The sequence below is a fragment of the Juglans regia genome, chromosome 8, assembly GCF_001411555.2.
Source record: "Juglans regia cultivar Chandler chromosome 8, Walnut 2.0, whole genome shotgun sequence".
In the NCBI taxonomy this organism is placed as follows: domain Eukaryota; kingdom Viridiplantae; phylum Streptophyta; class Magnoliopsida; order Fagales; family Juglandaceae; genus Juglans; species Juglans regia.
In genome coordinates, this window is record NC_049908.1 from 28117191 (window position 1) to 28134538 (window position 17348).

The window sequence follows — 17348 nt, forward strand, 5'->3', positions numbered from 1 at the left end:
ATGAGGTTTGATACTTGCCATTGGATCTTCACTTTTTGTATGGAATGGCTGGATTGTCTTGACCAATGTGATGGGAAGGTCAGCTTGTACCATCTGGGTCTGTCTAGGGGATCATATGTGATAGTCTCTCTTGTTTTGAAAATCATGATGATTTTTTGTCTTCTAAACTGTATACTTAGCACGTGTGACTGATTGCAGTTCAAAAAATCTCATTCCCATGCAGGTTTGGCTTCTATGGAAGGGTGAGCCTCGAGCTTCAAGCTGGATGCAATTGGGTCTTGCATCATTATTTTGATCTTAGCATAAACTCTGATTCACAGTTTGACTTGTCTCCTCTTGAATCATTTTGTCATTTCCTTTGCTAGGAGCTTGTGGGAAGAATTGCCTTGTGGCAGGTGGTTGTTGGTGAATTTGTGGCTGACCTGCTGCATTTTCTCCTAAGGCTACCATTTCAACTGATTGCATTCCTACATGCTCATAATAGTTAACAACGAGGGGTGTTATTCTAAAGGCTTGATTTTTTGCTCTCATCCATGGTCCAAAATTAGTAACCTCAGTTTGAACTTGTTGGATATAGCCTAAGCAGCCACAACAATAACAAAAATCTGATAGCCTCTCATACTCAAAACTTATCCAAGTGGCAGGCCTTCTTTTTCTTGCTGGAGGGAATCCATCTGGCAGAGGGTTTCCTAATTTCGACATTAATCTCAACTTGTATCCTCATATATCTTCTAAAGACTATGCCTGGATTATTTGTTTGTTCCACTTGGATGAAGTTTCCTAATTTCCTTCCTATCTTTTCAACATTTTGGTTTGTCATTAACTCTAATGGAAGCCCATGGATTTGAATCCAAAGTAATTTTTAAATCCAATTTTTGTAAACTCAAACATGGAGGCCAGCCACGTATCAACATGTTAAAACCCTTGATGTTCCAAGGTTTTTGATCCATCACTCGATTCTTCTCTTGTTGAGATGAAAATGTAAATTGGAAGGTGTTGATGGTCATGGCTTCAATGGTTAGTCCAGTAGCAAAGCTCCAAACTGCCTTTATGGTAGAATGAAGGGCATTCTTATTGAGAGGTTTGGATGATACTATCTTGCCTATGAGTGCATTGTTGGATAGGTAAGCAACAAGTTCAGTTTATGGTTCCAGATTCAATTCTTTCCAGTTTAGGGTTATGGATGTTGAGGACTGGCTTTCTGTGTCAGGGGTGGAAGTCATGGCTCGAGGTTTGGGTTCTGAAAATCTGGTTGTTGATCTTTTGATTACTTGTGAGTGGCAGATTGAAAGGTTCATGTGTGGGATTCTAAATAAAGATGGTAATGGGATGTGGTGATTAATGAGGAATGCCCATTTTGGTTTGGTTAGTGAGGCTTCAATGCTGATAAATGATCTAAGGAGGAAGTTGGTGATTTTTTATTGAATTGGTTTTGAGCTGGGGAGATTTGGTTGTTGGGAGATCCTTAGACTATAGCACCTGGGCAGCCATTTCCTTTTCTAGTTTCTTGTGAATGACAGATTCGGAAGCTCGGATGGGAGTGTTGGTTAATGGTAGTAATGAGGTTTGTTTGTGGTGATTAATAAGAAAGGTACTTGTTAAGTGTTGTTGGTGAGGATTTGTGACAGTAGTGAGATCTAATCAGTAGTATGGGAGGACTAGGAGATGTTGTTTGGGAAAGCTTGTTCTAAGCTGGGGAAGCTGGTTGGGAGATCCTTAGGATGGGTTTGACTCACTAGGGAGGTGGTGAGAGCTCATCTTGGAGTTGGGAGATCCAACATACAGCATCTTAAGTCATTGTTTTCTATTCAATCAATTACTCCATGTGCTTTAATGGGATGTGTGTGTGTGTGTGTAAACTATTAAATAGATTTACAAATCCTCATCTTTTTATGTCAATATTTATAGGTAAAGTTATATGAGATGAAATAAATAATTTAATTTTTTAAAATTAAATGACTCGAAAACAAGTTTAAGCTCGTTTAAAAAATTAAATAAGTTATTTATAAACCTAAAACATAACACAATAATAAACTCAAATTTGGGTAAAACATAACACAATTATTGTCAAGGGGAAGACAGTATCCTAAACTGTCAATTTACCCAATTTGAAGCCGCCAGGGGGAAGGTTAGGCTCGTTTGTTCCAAAACTAATCCCCTGTTGATTTCCATTCCCATTCTCCTTGAGGATTTGCTCTTCCTCCACAGCCCAATATCTCTCCAAGATCTTCATGACTTTCTCATAAATCTCATTATTGTCATGGGTCTGCAGATTCTCAATCTTATCCAACCCATCTCAATTATCAATCATTTGTGCATTATTCATTCCCATTTTCCCTTCGGCCTTCATAATGTTCTCAAGCCCTTCTAGGCACACCGTCACAATCATCAGGTCTGGCTAGATTAGAAGATCACATAGCAGCTTAATGCAACCTTGGCTCACCAGGAATCTACAAGAGCATAGACCAGGCATGTAAGTGTAAGGCTTTGTTGTCCATGCATAATGGTAGTAAAAATACAAGACGAACTTTATCAGATGGATAAAATAAAATGAAAATGATGCATTTTACGAGATATGAGTCCCTCAGGTCAAAACTTAAAACCAACAAAAGATGTTATTCCAACTTGTCGATTGTAGGAATTAGAACAGTCTACTAACAATTACAAAGATAAGAATGGTCTTCAAGAAATTACCTTGAACAAGCATAAGAATAGCCAAGCAATACAATGAGAAGTAAGTGATATGGTGCTTACTTTGTTTAGTTTAGCAAAGAGGGAAGATGGGAACGGATAAATGAAAAACTTGATAAAAAGAATATAAAACGGACCAGTCAATAAGGGCATCAGCAACCCAAATATCTCTCTATTCGTGTCAACTATCACATACATAGATATGCAAGAGAAAAGGTCAATGTAAAGAAGAAAAGCCAGTGTAAGAGTAAAGCCTACTGAATCTGCTCGTGAGGTCCTCCAAAGGTAGCATTTGATATAGCCCAAGCAGCCTCCTTTTTTATGTCAAATTCAGCATTTTGGAGAAGATGAAATGGCACCTTAGACTTAAAACACCTATATTCATCAAACTTGCTTGCTGCCTTATAAAGAAGTGAGTGTAAGATGTGTTTAACTTTGTTACCTTGTTGTCCATTCAATGAGAAACACATGCAAACCCACAACTCTCAGCATTTCTTGCTGACCACATGGTTTTGATTAAATGATTAACCACCTAAAACAATGGCTCCTAGGAAAATCTTTCTCAGTGAACAAGTGGGTTTTCATACAATTTATTTCACCATTAAAAAATGAGTTTACAACCAAAGGCCACGGGCTTAATTGGCATAACCCCCAACTTTCAAAATGAAGGTTTGGAGTTCGAAACCCCCCTCCCTCAACTCAAAAAAAAAAGAGGGATGGGGTTTACATACACAAAACAATTATGTTGTGTGATCTCTTTTCATGCAAAACATGTAAGAGAAACCAACATGCAAATTATCAAGAAAAATGATCATCCATCATTGCAGAAAACAACTTGGAAAGAAATAAATAATAAGAATAGTCAATCAAGGATGAGGAATACAGAGTCAAGACCAGCACACTTGATAACACAAGTACTAATTACACAACTTCCATACAAGAAAATAATTTCATATGAGAAATTTTTTTTATAAGTAATTTCATATGAGAAATTATACACTTCAAGAAAGAGATAAATTCTCCAAAACCCACCCCAGACTGTGCAACAAATTCCCCTAAAGAGTCAAGACCAGCGCATTTTCAATTCCCTTGTTGGACTATAGGCTGCAACAAATCACCTCTTTCAACTATTCTCTTGGAAGCTCCTCCACAAAATACAGTTGAACTTAATTTTGATGGTGTCTTATTTGGTATTAGTGTTATTTTAAGAGATGATATAAGTGTTGTTTAAGGTAGATGATATTGAAGTTTTAGCTGCATTACGGGGTTTATAATTAATATTGCATTTGGGTGTTTCTAATATGATTTTAAAATGGGATTCTTTGACTATTATTGAAGTGATTCGTTCTAAATAATCAAATTTATCTAGATAGGGGTTAGTGACTGTAGAATTCAATGTCTTCTTCTTCGGTTCAAAGTGTATGATCATGTGATTCATGTTGGTCGACAAGGAAATGAAGCCGCTCACTTACTTGCAAGACATGCTTGTTTTGTGGAAGACACTATACAATAGTGGCATCAATATCCAGATTTTATCCAGCTTAGAGTTTTATTAGATGTTGAATGAAATCTGTTTCTTAAGAAGAAGAAGAAAAAAAAAACAAACAAACCTATTCTCACACCAAATATCTTTGTTAAACAAAAGTACTTATTGGTCGATTGCCCATTTTTACTACGACTGGTAGTCTGGAATGGTTAATATCATTATTCGCTATTAAAAATATAAAAATTAATTAATTGTTAATCCATGTCTGTTTGTAATATGTATACATTCGACGATGGCTTGGGCCGTGGAATTGGGCTTCTTTAAAGTCGTATTTCCTTTCCTGGATTTTCATATACGACATGCCGTCTGTGAATCACTCTCGAAGTCCTATCACGAGACCTCCCCCATTTAGAGCTGCAATGGTCTGTATTCGCGAGTTCAACTCTGGTAGAGGCTGGCGGGGAGACGATGGCATGGAGGCAAATAATCTTCAAAGCGAGAGCGATTTCCATCTCCCCACAGCCGCATACAACACCTGGGTTCTCTAGATTCTTCTCCAAAGCATCTCTTTATGTAGGTGAGGTTTTTCTCTGAGTTTATCACATACCCATCAGTGCCATCACACGGTATTCTCTCCCCGTTTCGTTGCTTACAAATGTAAGAAATTTTGGGAAAGGAAAAGCAATTACTGGGTGTAAGGATTTATTTTTTTTTCTTTTCGGATCTTGCTGAAAATAAATTTGTGTCTACCATGCTAAATAGTTATACGAGGTAATATGAAGCATTTTGTTTTTTTTTCTTTGCTTTGTATGATTACTTTTTACTTTCATTTGGTTTCTGAACAAACTTAGGATGGCATTCCAAAGATTTGATGTTGTTTATATTTTCTAAATAACGAAAAACATATATCAACGAATATAAATGTCGGGTGAGAGTAAAGGTTGGTTCTTTATGGGGTCCCGGATGTTCCAAAAAAATGGAAATTGCACCAATTTGATTCCATTTCTTTGCAACCAAACCAAGCATTGACCTTTTTTGGTTTCTGAATTACTGAGATAATTCCAAAGGAAAAGGAAATTGATCACGATATTCTTTTTGAGCTGACTGGGTTTTCTGAATTTTGTTTTTGAATTTTTTTTTTTTAAAAAAAACGTGCTTAAACTAAGCCAAATCGTTGGATTAGGCTCAGTTGAGGAGAGTTCTTGTTTTCTCATGCCTCTAATTACTAATATTTTTCACCAATTTTGGTTCTGGTTGTTGAGGCCCAGTAATTGAGTTTGAGGCTCTGATTGTTGTCGTTGCAGAAAAGGTTGGCATACCAGAGTTTTTAAATGGAATTGGTAAAGGGGTTGAATCCCACGTGGCTAAGCTTGAATCTGAGATTGGTGACTTTCAGAAGCTGCTCGTCACTCGCACTCTCAAGCTCAAGAAACTTGGCATTCCATGCCAACAGGTAGTCACTGCAAATTCTTCTTAGTTGTGCCTGCATGCATTCATGTCTGATATTCACATGGGTTTCATCATAGTTGTGGCTAGAAATATTTGTACTTTGGAGTTTGTATCTAGAAGTTTCTCATTTCTCCTTTTGTAAGGTTGCTTCTAGGGCAGAAAATAAGATGTAAGATATAAAAGAGAAAAACAAAAGGTTGCTCCTAAATCAATAAGTTAAGTTCTGTCCTGCCATACATGCATATAAAGCCAGAGCTTGCAACAAAACTATAACTTACCTTATGGCCCCATTATGCCGATATAGTGCAAGGACTTCAAGTTAGGCCAGAGATTATACAGCCTGATTCATGTCTTGTCTGAAAGGTTCTCTATATTTTGTCCATAGTAGCCTAGCTATGATATGCTTGTCTAACTAAGTGCAGAATCACAATGAACTATTTCTTAATTTTTGCACGGTATTAGGTTGGCAAAAGGATAGATAGAAGCTCATATAACATATGCAAAGCTCCATTTTTGCTCACCTGGCACAATAATCTATACACCTGTTTGAGATTTCATTACTTTGTTATCTTTAAGATGAGTCAGATGACTTGAAGAAGAGAGATGCACATTGCATTGATTAACATTCAAATCTGCTCCATTTTCACTATTTTGTATTTATGCAACCAATTTTCTGTCGCAGTTGCAACGAATAATGTTTCTCTAGATGATATGTTTTTTGCCTCAAATTTCTTGCTGTGTGTTGGGTTATAGTTTTTTGTTTTTTTGTTTGTTTGAAATCACTGGCAATACATTCCAATTTGGCAGCTGATTATTTTTCTTTGAGTTTCCATGTTGATGACCCTGTGATCTTCTTTCGTGGCTTTTGGCTGATATCACAGCTTGGCATTTATCACACGAAGGTTGCAGTTAGCATGTCATGATATGTTAGTGTTATTCTTTTCTATGCTATGAGAATCTGATAGACATTGGTCTATGGAATATGGGACTTTGGTTGACTGCCAAAAGATAATTGGACTGATAGATTTATGATGGTTTTGAGGATGTCATGTAACAACTTTAGTGTTCACATTTTTCTATTTTATCATCGTATTGTTTGATTATGGTTCTTTTATTTGATATATGTAACTGTTTACTTGTGAGTATGAATGTTTAGACCTTTGACCATGGCTGTCTTAGCCAGATGTCATTTCATGGTCTGATGGATGAATTTCATCATTAACTTTTTTTTGCATTGGTAAATTACATTTAGAACATTGGGCTTAGCCTGAATGAATTTCGATTATGAGATTTTCAGGGGGGAAAATATGTCATGATCAGGTCTATATATTATATTTGGGGCATGATTGCGGACAGTAGACATGATATATTCTGGTCAACTTCCATAACTTCTGACATCTCATTTTTGTTTTGCAGAGGAAGCTGATATTGAAATATGCCCACAAGTATCGGCTGGGACTCTGGAGGCCTCAAGCTAAGCCTTTGAAATCGTAATTAGTTTCTTAGTAACTAGTCATTTAAGGATTTAAGAGCAAGATGGTTGTCTACTGAAGAACATGATAGCTAGACATTTACACATGAAACTGTTTTTGTCTTGAAGAGTTTTAGCATCTAAATGTTTGAAAGCTTTCTGAAGAATTTAATGGACAGGATTCGTTGGTTTAATTCTAAGTACTTGTGCGTTGTGTACCATGCATGGTTAAACAGCTTGGTAGTTGCATGCATTAACCATATAATTTGTTATAGCAGAGTGACTTCTTAACGAAAAAAAAAAATGCAGGAGGCCTTGTTATGGAGTTGGATTCTATCTTTCTGTTCTAAGCACATATGATTCCATCTTTCTGTTCTGATTAAAGTGAATCTAACTAGGATGAGAGGTTTGAATTCTGCGATTCAAGATTGTTTGCCTAATATTTCCAAAATCCCCAGCATTTAGCAATGTGTCTAAAAGTGAAAGTTATAGTTCAAAGCAAACGCCAGACTTTATACATAAAATGGATAATTATGCTAGATATTGCATTATCTTATCTCCGTATAGGATGGAGAAAGATTTATGTTATATTACATTTTCATCTCAGTTCTATCATGCTATGCTGATGCGAATAGCAGGGGAGAGAAAGGACAAAAGGGTCAAAACAATAGATATACGTGATGTCTCTAGACCAACACTTCTAGAGACATCACACACGAGAATCCAAGATACCTGAAAGTTGAAAAAAAGGAGACACATTATGATTCCTTAATGAAGAGCAACTATAGATATGGAAATGTACAAGCAAACACAAAACAAAGCAAAAAAATTATAAGGGGTAATTTGGCCTAATACACAGAGCCTTCATTTTCATCGCAATTCCCTTGTTATAGAAATTTGATAGGATTATAAGTTTATAACCTTATAATTTTTGCGAGTAATACTACATACAGTCGTAAATTGTACAAGCGTTATATAATCACTTTGAAAAAGAGTAGAGTCTACTATTAAAAAATTAATTTCTTTTCATGTGAGTCTTGTATTCATTCATTTTTTTCAAAGTGATTGTACGACACTTACACATTCACGACTGCAACTATCATTTCTCAATTTTTGCAATGTAATCACTCTTGAGTGGTAGAATAGTTTTTCTTTTTTTGGTTTTAAAAAAAGCTTTTTACATGCCTATTCTCAAATCTAAGGATATTATCCTATAATTAACATACTCCGAGCAATATTGGAATTAAACAGCAAAAGCAAACTTGAACAGGAAAAAAAAAAAAAAAGAAATCATGACGGCATGTTCAATGTGCTATCGAAGGCTACGTAAAACTACAAAGTCCTCTGCTTTGAAAAGTATCATAAAAATGCAATTAGTAGTGCTGATTCATTAGTAATGCAATCTCCAAAGCAGTAACCTTGATTAGTAGGACAAAAGTACCTTGGAAGATTATCACAAAGCAGAGGAGTGTGGTGATGACCAACGCAATAAGGTTAGCATTTGACGATGATGCTTTACCTGCTCTCCTTTTCTTTGTTTCCTTCCTTCTTTCAATCCTTGCACGCCTCAATCTTGCAAGCTCAGAAATTTCTGTGACCAACTTCATATCTGCTACATCCAATGATGGACTATTAGGAGGTCGAGGTGGCTTGGGAGGGGCTTCTTAGAGCTCCTATTTCTCCTTCTCTTTTGCCATTTTCATCTCCACCATTCTTGCTGCCTTCCCCTCCACCTCAGCAGACTGTAAAACATACCATTACATACACGAGCAATGCTACATACAGTCGTAGAATGCGCAAACGCCGTGCAGTCGCTTTGAAAAAGAATGGGGTCCACTATTAAAAAATTAATTTCTTTTCAGGTGGGTCCCTTATTTATTCACTTTTTTCAAAGCGACTGCACGGCGACTGCACGCTCACGACTGCAAGTATCATTTCTCTTACATACACTCCTCGGACTACCCAACATTTTCTTTGCATTCTTACCAAACACATCCAAATCTTCAATTCCATCAGCTTCGCTTGTTTTCTCGCCACTTTCCAAATCAACCATTGAATCACTTTCCTCCAAATAACTATGATCCATTACATAAACAGTTCCTTTCACTTTCCCTCCAACTGTCTAATCTCAATAACCCAAATGTTTACACCAAATTAGTCCTCTAACATTAAGACCCGTTTGGATAGTAAAATGTTTCATCTCATCTCATTATTACTAAACCTATATATTATTAAAAAAAAATACAAAGCAATCACATTGGAAGAACCGGAAGGCTCCGTTTGGTCGCAGAGAAAACGTAAAAAATAACTTCGGAATTGGACGAGGAAATAAAAAACCGTACTTATTACATGAGCCATAAACAGTTAAATTGAATTAGCTAGCATGGGTTTTTTCATTTGGCCTTTAGGCAAACAAACAAACAAAAAACGACTTGTAAGATTAAAATTTCTTTGGTAATGTTTTTCGTTGGTTTTCTCCACAACCAAACAAAAAGTGAAACCAGAAGCATAAAAAAAGTCTCAACGATCATCGTAGAACGTGCCGTTTGCATGTATTATATGAAAAATTAGAATCCAAAGAAATAAAAAATTAGAATAAAATATTAATGTACATGTGAAGAAATACTATCCAATTAATTTCAGAAAATCATTGCCATTTTTTCATATCTTATTACTGCAATATTAATCCTGTCCATGGTGATGGAGAGATAGAAACTAGAAAGAATCAGGTGTCATTTTCCAGGCCACAGAGCAACCAACCACGTACGTGTTTGATGTTTGGATCAAACTTTATGTTTGTAACAAGACAAATTAGGAACCAATTAATATTAAAGAAATGATTCTTATAGATGTGAATGTATAAATATTATGTAATTGATTTAAAATAAATAAATAAATATGATTCACATGAAAAGAAATTAATTTTTTAATAATAAATTTTATTTTTTTTAAATAACGGTATGATATTTATATATTTTACGACTGTATTAATATTATTAGAGAGGAAATTGTGCTGATTATGAATGGTGCCGTGCGTGCCACGTGTTCATTCAATTATTTAATTTAATTTAATTTATGGCACCACATGACCCCCACGCACAATGTTGCTAATCGGTAAGACTACCTGTCCAAAAGCCTGATTCGACAATCATTTCTTGTCTCTAACTCTGTCAGGGTCCCAACCCAAAAACGTGAGTATGTGACCCGCACTTCTGGGGTGCTTGTCCTTCGACTTTGATAACTCAAAAGTTCAGTTCTCTCTTTCTCCTTGTCGTTTTGTGCTTTTGGAATGCAACTTGGGTTGTCAAGTTAAATGGTCAAAATACACATTTCACTCCTTTGAATTTATAAATTAGTTGAGATAATTTTAAATAAATTAAATAAAATATTATTTTATTATTATTATTTTAATTTTTTAAAAAAATTAAATTATTTATTATATTTTATGTAATAATTTAAAAAAATTATAATAATAATAATTAATTAATTAAAAAAAATTATTTTACCTCCCAAGTTGTACCACTTTACTTGATCGTTAGGTAAAAAATTTTATTTTTATTTAGTGATTAAATAAGTAATTTTAAGTGTAATGATATATTTTTTTATTTTTTAAAAATATTTAAATATATTAAAAAATATGAATACAAAAAATTAAAAACCAACTAACGATCAAGTAGAGTGAGTTACTCTGGACTATAAATAACCCGACTCTAAAATAAATTAAGGTGAGTTCTAATCCAAATAAGTCATAATCTCATTGTTTTAAAAATAATCACACTAGTGGTTAGAACCCAAGCCTAGGCCTTAAACCCTCAATGAAAACATAGAAACATAGAATCCCCAAGTTTTGATGGTCAAGTTGCTGCTTGTTTCTTTATTTTTGGATAAAACCATGATAAAGAACATAATTCCTTCAGTTCTGCATGCTTTTTTTTTTTTTTTTTTTTATTGAAGTACTCCTCCGATTATGTTTATTATATATATATAAATAATAAATATTTATATAAATAAAAATGAGAATATTTATATATATAAATATATATATATATTTAAATATGCGTGGACTTGATCAAAAATGGTGACACGCCATTCGGTGCAGGTGCAATGATGGTGCCATGTGGTGACAATTTGTCAGTTTCAAAATACTACTCAGAAGTTTAAATGTGGCCTACAGAGTTAGTCCACGTGTCGGAATTCAGTAGCCATTTTTAGGACACCTCATCCTAATTTTGGAGGGATATAACTTGGTAGTGAAGGGTTAGTATTTTTTTTTGCTATTTATTTATTATTTAAAGTGAATTTAATTTTTATTATTTTTTTAAATATTTTTTTAATATCTTTAATCATTAAATTAAAAATATATAATTTTACTAATAATAACTTTTTTAACCATTAAGTAAAATAAAAAATTTTAAAAAAATTAAATATAAAAAAATAATACATAATTAGTAGAAATATAGTAACCCTATTATTTTCTTAATTTATGAGATCATAAACAAGCAAGTTGGAATACATGCATGTGGTGTCATTGAAATAGCATAATTAAAAAATAGAAATGATATTTACAATCGTAAATATCGCGCAATTGTTTTAAAAAAATAATAAATATGGGATCTAAATAAAAAATTAATTTTTTAATAATAGAACTCATTATTTTTCAAATCGATTGTGCAACACTTACATACTCTACAACTGTACATAGCATTACTCGTTAAAAAAAAGTATTTGAGCTTGAGATTGCAAAATGTCAAATAGAAAAAGCAAGCAAACGATAAAAAGGAGGCTTCAAACATCATCTAGACTCATTCAACGAATGGAAGATAAGAAAAATTCATCGATCCAAAAATCGATGTGCACATAACTTAACGCAATGGGCAGCGGCAACGTAAGCCTTTGGTAACATCCATCTAATCCAAATTCTCCATTCATTATTGCAATTCCATAGCGTGAAGGATCCTTCCATTAATGTAACTTATTAATTTCCTGTTTCCAAAACTTTATGTACTCTACTTTTATCAATATTATGTAACTTGCTTAAAAAAAAAAGGGGGTGAAAAGGAGGATTTAAAACATAATCAAGAATAAGCTTAGAATTAAATGTGGCATGGGAGATACATGATGAGGAGGTGCACACTTTAAATTGAAAGCATATATAGTATTTGGTATATTTCCTAGAAGATCCAAAAAGCAATTCATGCATTAGAGAATTGAAGGGAGAGACTGAGACATAAATGATCAATTACCACATCCACAGGCTTTAAATGGTTCATCGACTAAGATTCAGAAATTTATGCTGTTTTCAGCAAGTAGCTAGCTCTCGCTAGACAGCTATATACTAATTTCCTTACAACATAAATGCACATGAATATGCTATATATCAATATAGAAAAATGATACTTACAGTCGTGAGTATGTAAGTCAATGTTTTGAATACTGTACTGGATGGCGTACCGGTCAAGACACTGGAACGAAATATTTCGATACCGGTACCGTTTCGTGTACCGTTTCAGGATAGTCGATATATGAATAAATTATATATATAAATATATATAACAATTATATTCTAAAATAATAGTTTATATATAAATAAATTATATATAAATACATACATACATATAAATTATAAATAGTCTAATCTAAATTGGGGGTCAAAAAATAAACTTGTAGTTTGAAAAAACGAAAAAAAAAAAATACAGGCCGAAATATCGGCCGGTACCGGCCGAAATATAGGCCGGTACAGGCCGAAATTTAGGCCGAAACGGCCGGTACCGGCCGATACGGCCGGTATTTTGGCCGGTACGGTATATATCTAGTACCTGTACCGGCCGGACGGCCGAAACGAAAAATTTCGGCCGTACCGGCCGGTACGGTACGAAATTAAAAACATTGATGTAAGTGCCGTGCAATCATTTTGAAAAAAGTAAATAAATATGAGATCCACATGAAAAGAAATTAATTTTTTATGAGTAGATTCTATTCTTTTTTAAAATGATTGTACATCATTTACGTATTCTACGACTGTATGTAATACTTCTCATCAATAGAGAGAGAGATTGTTTGTTAAATGAAATGAAGAAAAGGCACATGGATGCATGTGAGTTATTATGGTGCATAAAGATAAAAGGAAGAAATGAAGGAAAGCAAACAACAGAGACATGAATGAGGTTTTTCTGGACAGACAAAAGCATTCAATAAAAACAACACATTAAATTTTCATGTGGTCCTTAATTAATAAAATTCACTCGATCAGCCTATCTAGCTCGGTCTTCCTGTCTTGATCCAAAAACTGACAGCTAGGGCAGTCTCGAATGCGCACGCCTTCGCCCTTAAAGGTTGGAAAAAAATAAAGCTATCTCCTCCTGTCGTCCTGGGTCTCGGCCTCACCGTTTTTCACTCCAGGCAGGTTTTCAAATAAATTTTTTATTTAACTTTTAATTTTTATTTAAAATCATACCATTTTTTTTGAGAGAGGTCAAGAGATATTTCATATTCTTTTTGAGAAAGTCAAAGAAGTTTTTCTTTTACTTTTGTTTTTTTCTTTTTAAATTCTTGTTTGGAGCTAAAGAAAGTATAGTTTCTAGCTAGAGGGCGGAGGGGGGCCATCGCCCTGGCTACCACGTGATTCCACGGCTGGTCCCCAAAATGCCTTGTCCTCCACCATAATGTTTGTTCTCGGAACAATGTAGATGAATGGACATTGTGTAAAAGGAAAAACAAAATCGTAATATTCTTAAAATTAATGAAACACTGAAGATTTTTCATACTCACATCCAAGCCAATATTGCTTGGGAGAGGAGTGGGGTTGAGGGTCAGAGCACTTGAGATTGTAGGGCATGCATGCATGTTGAGGCACATGAAGTGGTGTGGCGCGCAGCTTCCCCTCATTTCAAAACGAAATAATGCTAGATATTATGGTGAAGTGTGTATGCGTTGTATAATTCTTTAGAAAAAAGTTTAGTCTATTATTAAAAAATTAATTTTGTTGTCATGTAAATCTCGTAATTACTCATTTTTTTAAAGGAATTACGCGGCGCTTACACATTCTATAATTGTAAATATCACTTCTATTTCCTTCTCACCTTTCATCTTCATGACCTCCTTCCTTTTTCTCGCATTTAAGAACATAAAAATGAATACTAAAATTCTTTAAAAACAAGAATATGGTCGTGTTTTGGAAAACACTTCAATGATTATAAATCAACCAATTATGTACATGAAGAGAAATTTTTAAACCAGATAGAGATGTAGAATGATTCAATTACCTCATTTTAAGAAGAGTATACATTTTAATAGGATTTCTAGAGTTTATAGATACTTTTCAAATGTCAGGCTTGAAGCCATTTAATTGACTGAAATTGGCTATTAATTCTAGTAAGATTTCATGGATTTTGTGCATTGGTCAATGTTATTCTCAAAGAAAAATTATATTCATCATTCTCACACACTACATATTATATTTATTTTTATTTTTATTTTCTCAATCTAAATATGTGGTATATAAATGATGAATAAAAAAAATTCAATTAATTTAAAATGAATAAAATAAAAAAAATAAAAAATAAAAATAATTGTTTGTTGCTCCTCAATTCCATTATTTTATCTTCTCAAAGTTAATCCTAGAGTAATTGTATTTTTTTTTTTCTTTCAAATATTTTTTAAAAATTTAAAAAATACATAAATTTATTAAAAGTCATTTGTTAACTATTAAAAATATAAGAAATAAAAATAAAACAAAATAAACAAGCTGTCAAAATGAAGATACAAAACTAGGGGCCACTTAACATTTCCCTTAGGACCCTTACTAGACAGCTGGTTGATAAATGCAGGCTACTTGAATTTAAGTGACATTTCTTGTCTTCTAGAAATTTTGCAAATAGCCCAGAGAAAATATAATTCTTACAGCAATATCTTGAGGAGATCATATTTGTTTGCCAAAAGATTCATTTGTCCCCCCTCCCAAGTGGGAAATGAACAAAAATGGACATTTGAAGTTTAAGGCAAATATGTCCATACATAGTAACTGACTTTGTTAGGAAGAAATGGGGCAAAAAAGTAATTCTGAATATAATCGTAAGGTGCGTGAACAGAATATAATCATTTTAAAAAATAATAGACTCATATTTTATTTATTTTTTTTAAAATAATTACGTGACGGTTGTATAATTCATAGTTATAAATATATTTTCTCTAAATAAAATACTACAACTATAAAGATTTTATAAAAATATATTTATAAATTAAAGTGATTTAATGTAAAAATATTTTTGTGTCTAAAGTGTTTTCCTTAATCCTACATAGTTTAAAATATCAGAGAAGAAGGAAAAAAAAAAAAAAAAATCATCATGCAGGCGATATCTGTTCGAAGAGAACAAAATTGGGTAGCATCTCCGATTCAATCAAATAAAGAATAAACTAAGATGGTGGAGATCGAGAGACAGAGACGGTAATGTACACTGTAAAATACAGGATTATATAAATCCATAAAACAATATTTAAATGGGAAAAAAAAAAGAACACCTGGCCTACGTAAAGCCAAGGTCTTACGAGTTGGAGGTCGAGCCGAGCCGATCGACCGGTGGACCGGTGACGAGCTCGGTGAGAGCAGTCATGGCTCGGACCTGCATCTCCAAAGCTGCAATGTAATCGGTGGCTTCTTCCAGAAGGTTCGGGAACGAGACCTTCCGGCAACCGGGAACCAAACGGCTCAGAAGTCTTGCTTTTCTTTGCAGAGTCGGTGAAAATCTTTTCTTCTCCATCCTCTTCGGCCGGCTACAGCAAGTCACCTTCGCCCTCTTATGCTTCATGTTGTTGGCGAGTCTCAACCTGAGTTGGCTAGCCAGAATCGCCCGGCTCCACCGAGTCCTACCCTTGGCCGCCACGGCCAGGACCCGGTCCGCAGCTTCCCGTATTTCACGGAAGCTGGATACCTTATCCGCTGCCGAGGGATTCCGGCGGACAAGCCGGAGAGCATCAACAAGCTTGGTGGAGTAGATCCTCTGCTCAGATTCGGATCTCCAGCTGGTTTCGGGTCTCGAATTCGGATACCTCAGCTCGAACCTGGTTTTCCACAGCTTCTTCCGCTTCGACTCTTCTTCTAAGTTTAAGTAGGAGATCAAAGATGCCATGGAAAGCAATCCAACAGCAACCTTCGATGGATCACTAAATTAAAAACGAGAAAAGATGACTTTAGAAACAAACTTTAAGAACCTGCCTTGCAATGTATGTATATATATGTATGAATAATATAATACCTTCGAGGAGGAAGACGACGACGAGGAGAATGAATGAATATGGAGGTTGTGTGAGAGTGAGGGGGAAATATGTAGTTTTGGAGATTTTAGTTCGGGAGAGAGAGAGAGAGAGAGAGATGGGAAAGAGGAGAGGAGAGGGGAGACTTTAAAAGCAGTCACGGGGAGGGGTGGGTAACCACGCGGACTAGTCCTTCGGGAGACTGGATTCACAAGTCATCTCAGCTTATCTCAACTCATCTTATTACTATTTATTATTATTCAGCAATTTTAACTCACAAATCTCACTACTATTCACAACTCATCTCATTACTATTCACAATCCATCTCAACTCATTTCAACTCATCTCAAATCATCTTCAAAGAATTTTAAATCGCAACGTCTTTTGGCCCATTGAAGAATTTTTATTTAAGAAATGTAATTAAGAAAATTAGTTGTTTTTTAGGAACGAATTATTTGGTGGAATAACTTGTTGTTGGCCCTTTTATTTATTTTGCACTTCAACAATGACTATTAGTGAAAATAAAAAGAGAGTGACCAAATTTAGTTGGAAAATGTTAAATGTATTTAAATAAAAATTTACAAAAAATTTAATTTTCTAATCACATAAGAGGAAAAAATTTAAGATAATTGCAATTTACAAAGATAACTTAATCCGTCACCATTTGAAATGGTTTCACTTGGCTCCGTTTGGATATATAAATAATTTTATTTTATCTCATCTTATCATTATAAATTTTTTAAAATTCTCATACAAAATGTAATAAATAATTCAATTTTTTTTAAATTTTAAAATAATAATAATATTAAAAATTAATATTCTAACAATATTTTATTTAACTTTCATATAAAACTATCTCATCTTATCTCAATATCTAAACGCGGTATTGATTTATTCAAGAACAGTGAAAAGGGCGGGTGATATTGAAAATCATGAAATTTTAAATTTTAAATTCTAAAAAAATTAACATGAGTCTTATAAGTAAAATTATAACTAAAAAT

The 17348-nt window shown here is 34.1% G+C and overlaps 2 protein-coding genes across 2 annotated transcripts; one reads left to right on the forward strand and one right to left on the reverse strand.

Annotated features, from left to right (window-relative positions):
- The first annotated feature begins 4581 nt into the window (after positions 1–4581).
- LOC108987709 lies at positions 4582–7418 on the forward strand. The gene is made up of 3 exons (XM_018960686.2): positions 4582–4754; positions 5482–5630; positions 7043–7418. The coding sequence occupies exons 1-3, from the start codon at positions 4646–4648 to the stop codon at positions 7118–7120; spliced, it is 336 nt and encodes a 111-aa protein (XP_018816231.1). The 5' UTR covers positions 4582–4645; the 3' UTR covers positions 7121–7418.
- Positions 7419–15459: 8041 nt separating this feature from the next.
- LOC108987712 (transcription factor bHLH149-like) lies at positions 15460–16469 on the reverse strand. The gene is made up of 2 exons (XM_018960688.2): positions 16349–16469; positions 15460–16243 (listed from the first exon to the last, which is right to left on the reverse strand). The coding sequence occupies exon 2, from the start codon at positions 16220–16222 to the stop codon at positions 15638–15640; it is 585 nt and encodes a 194-aa protein (XP_018816233.1). The 5' UTR covers positions 16223–16243; positions 16349–16469; the 3' UTR covers positions 15460–15637.
- Between the last annotated feature and the right edge of the window lie 879 nt (positions 16470–17348).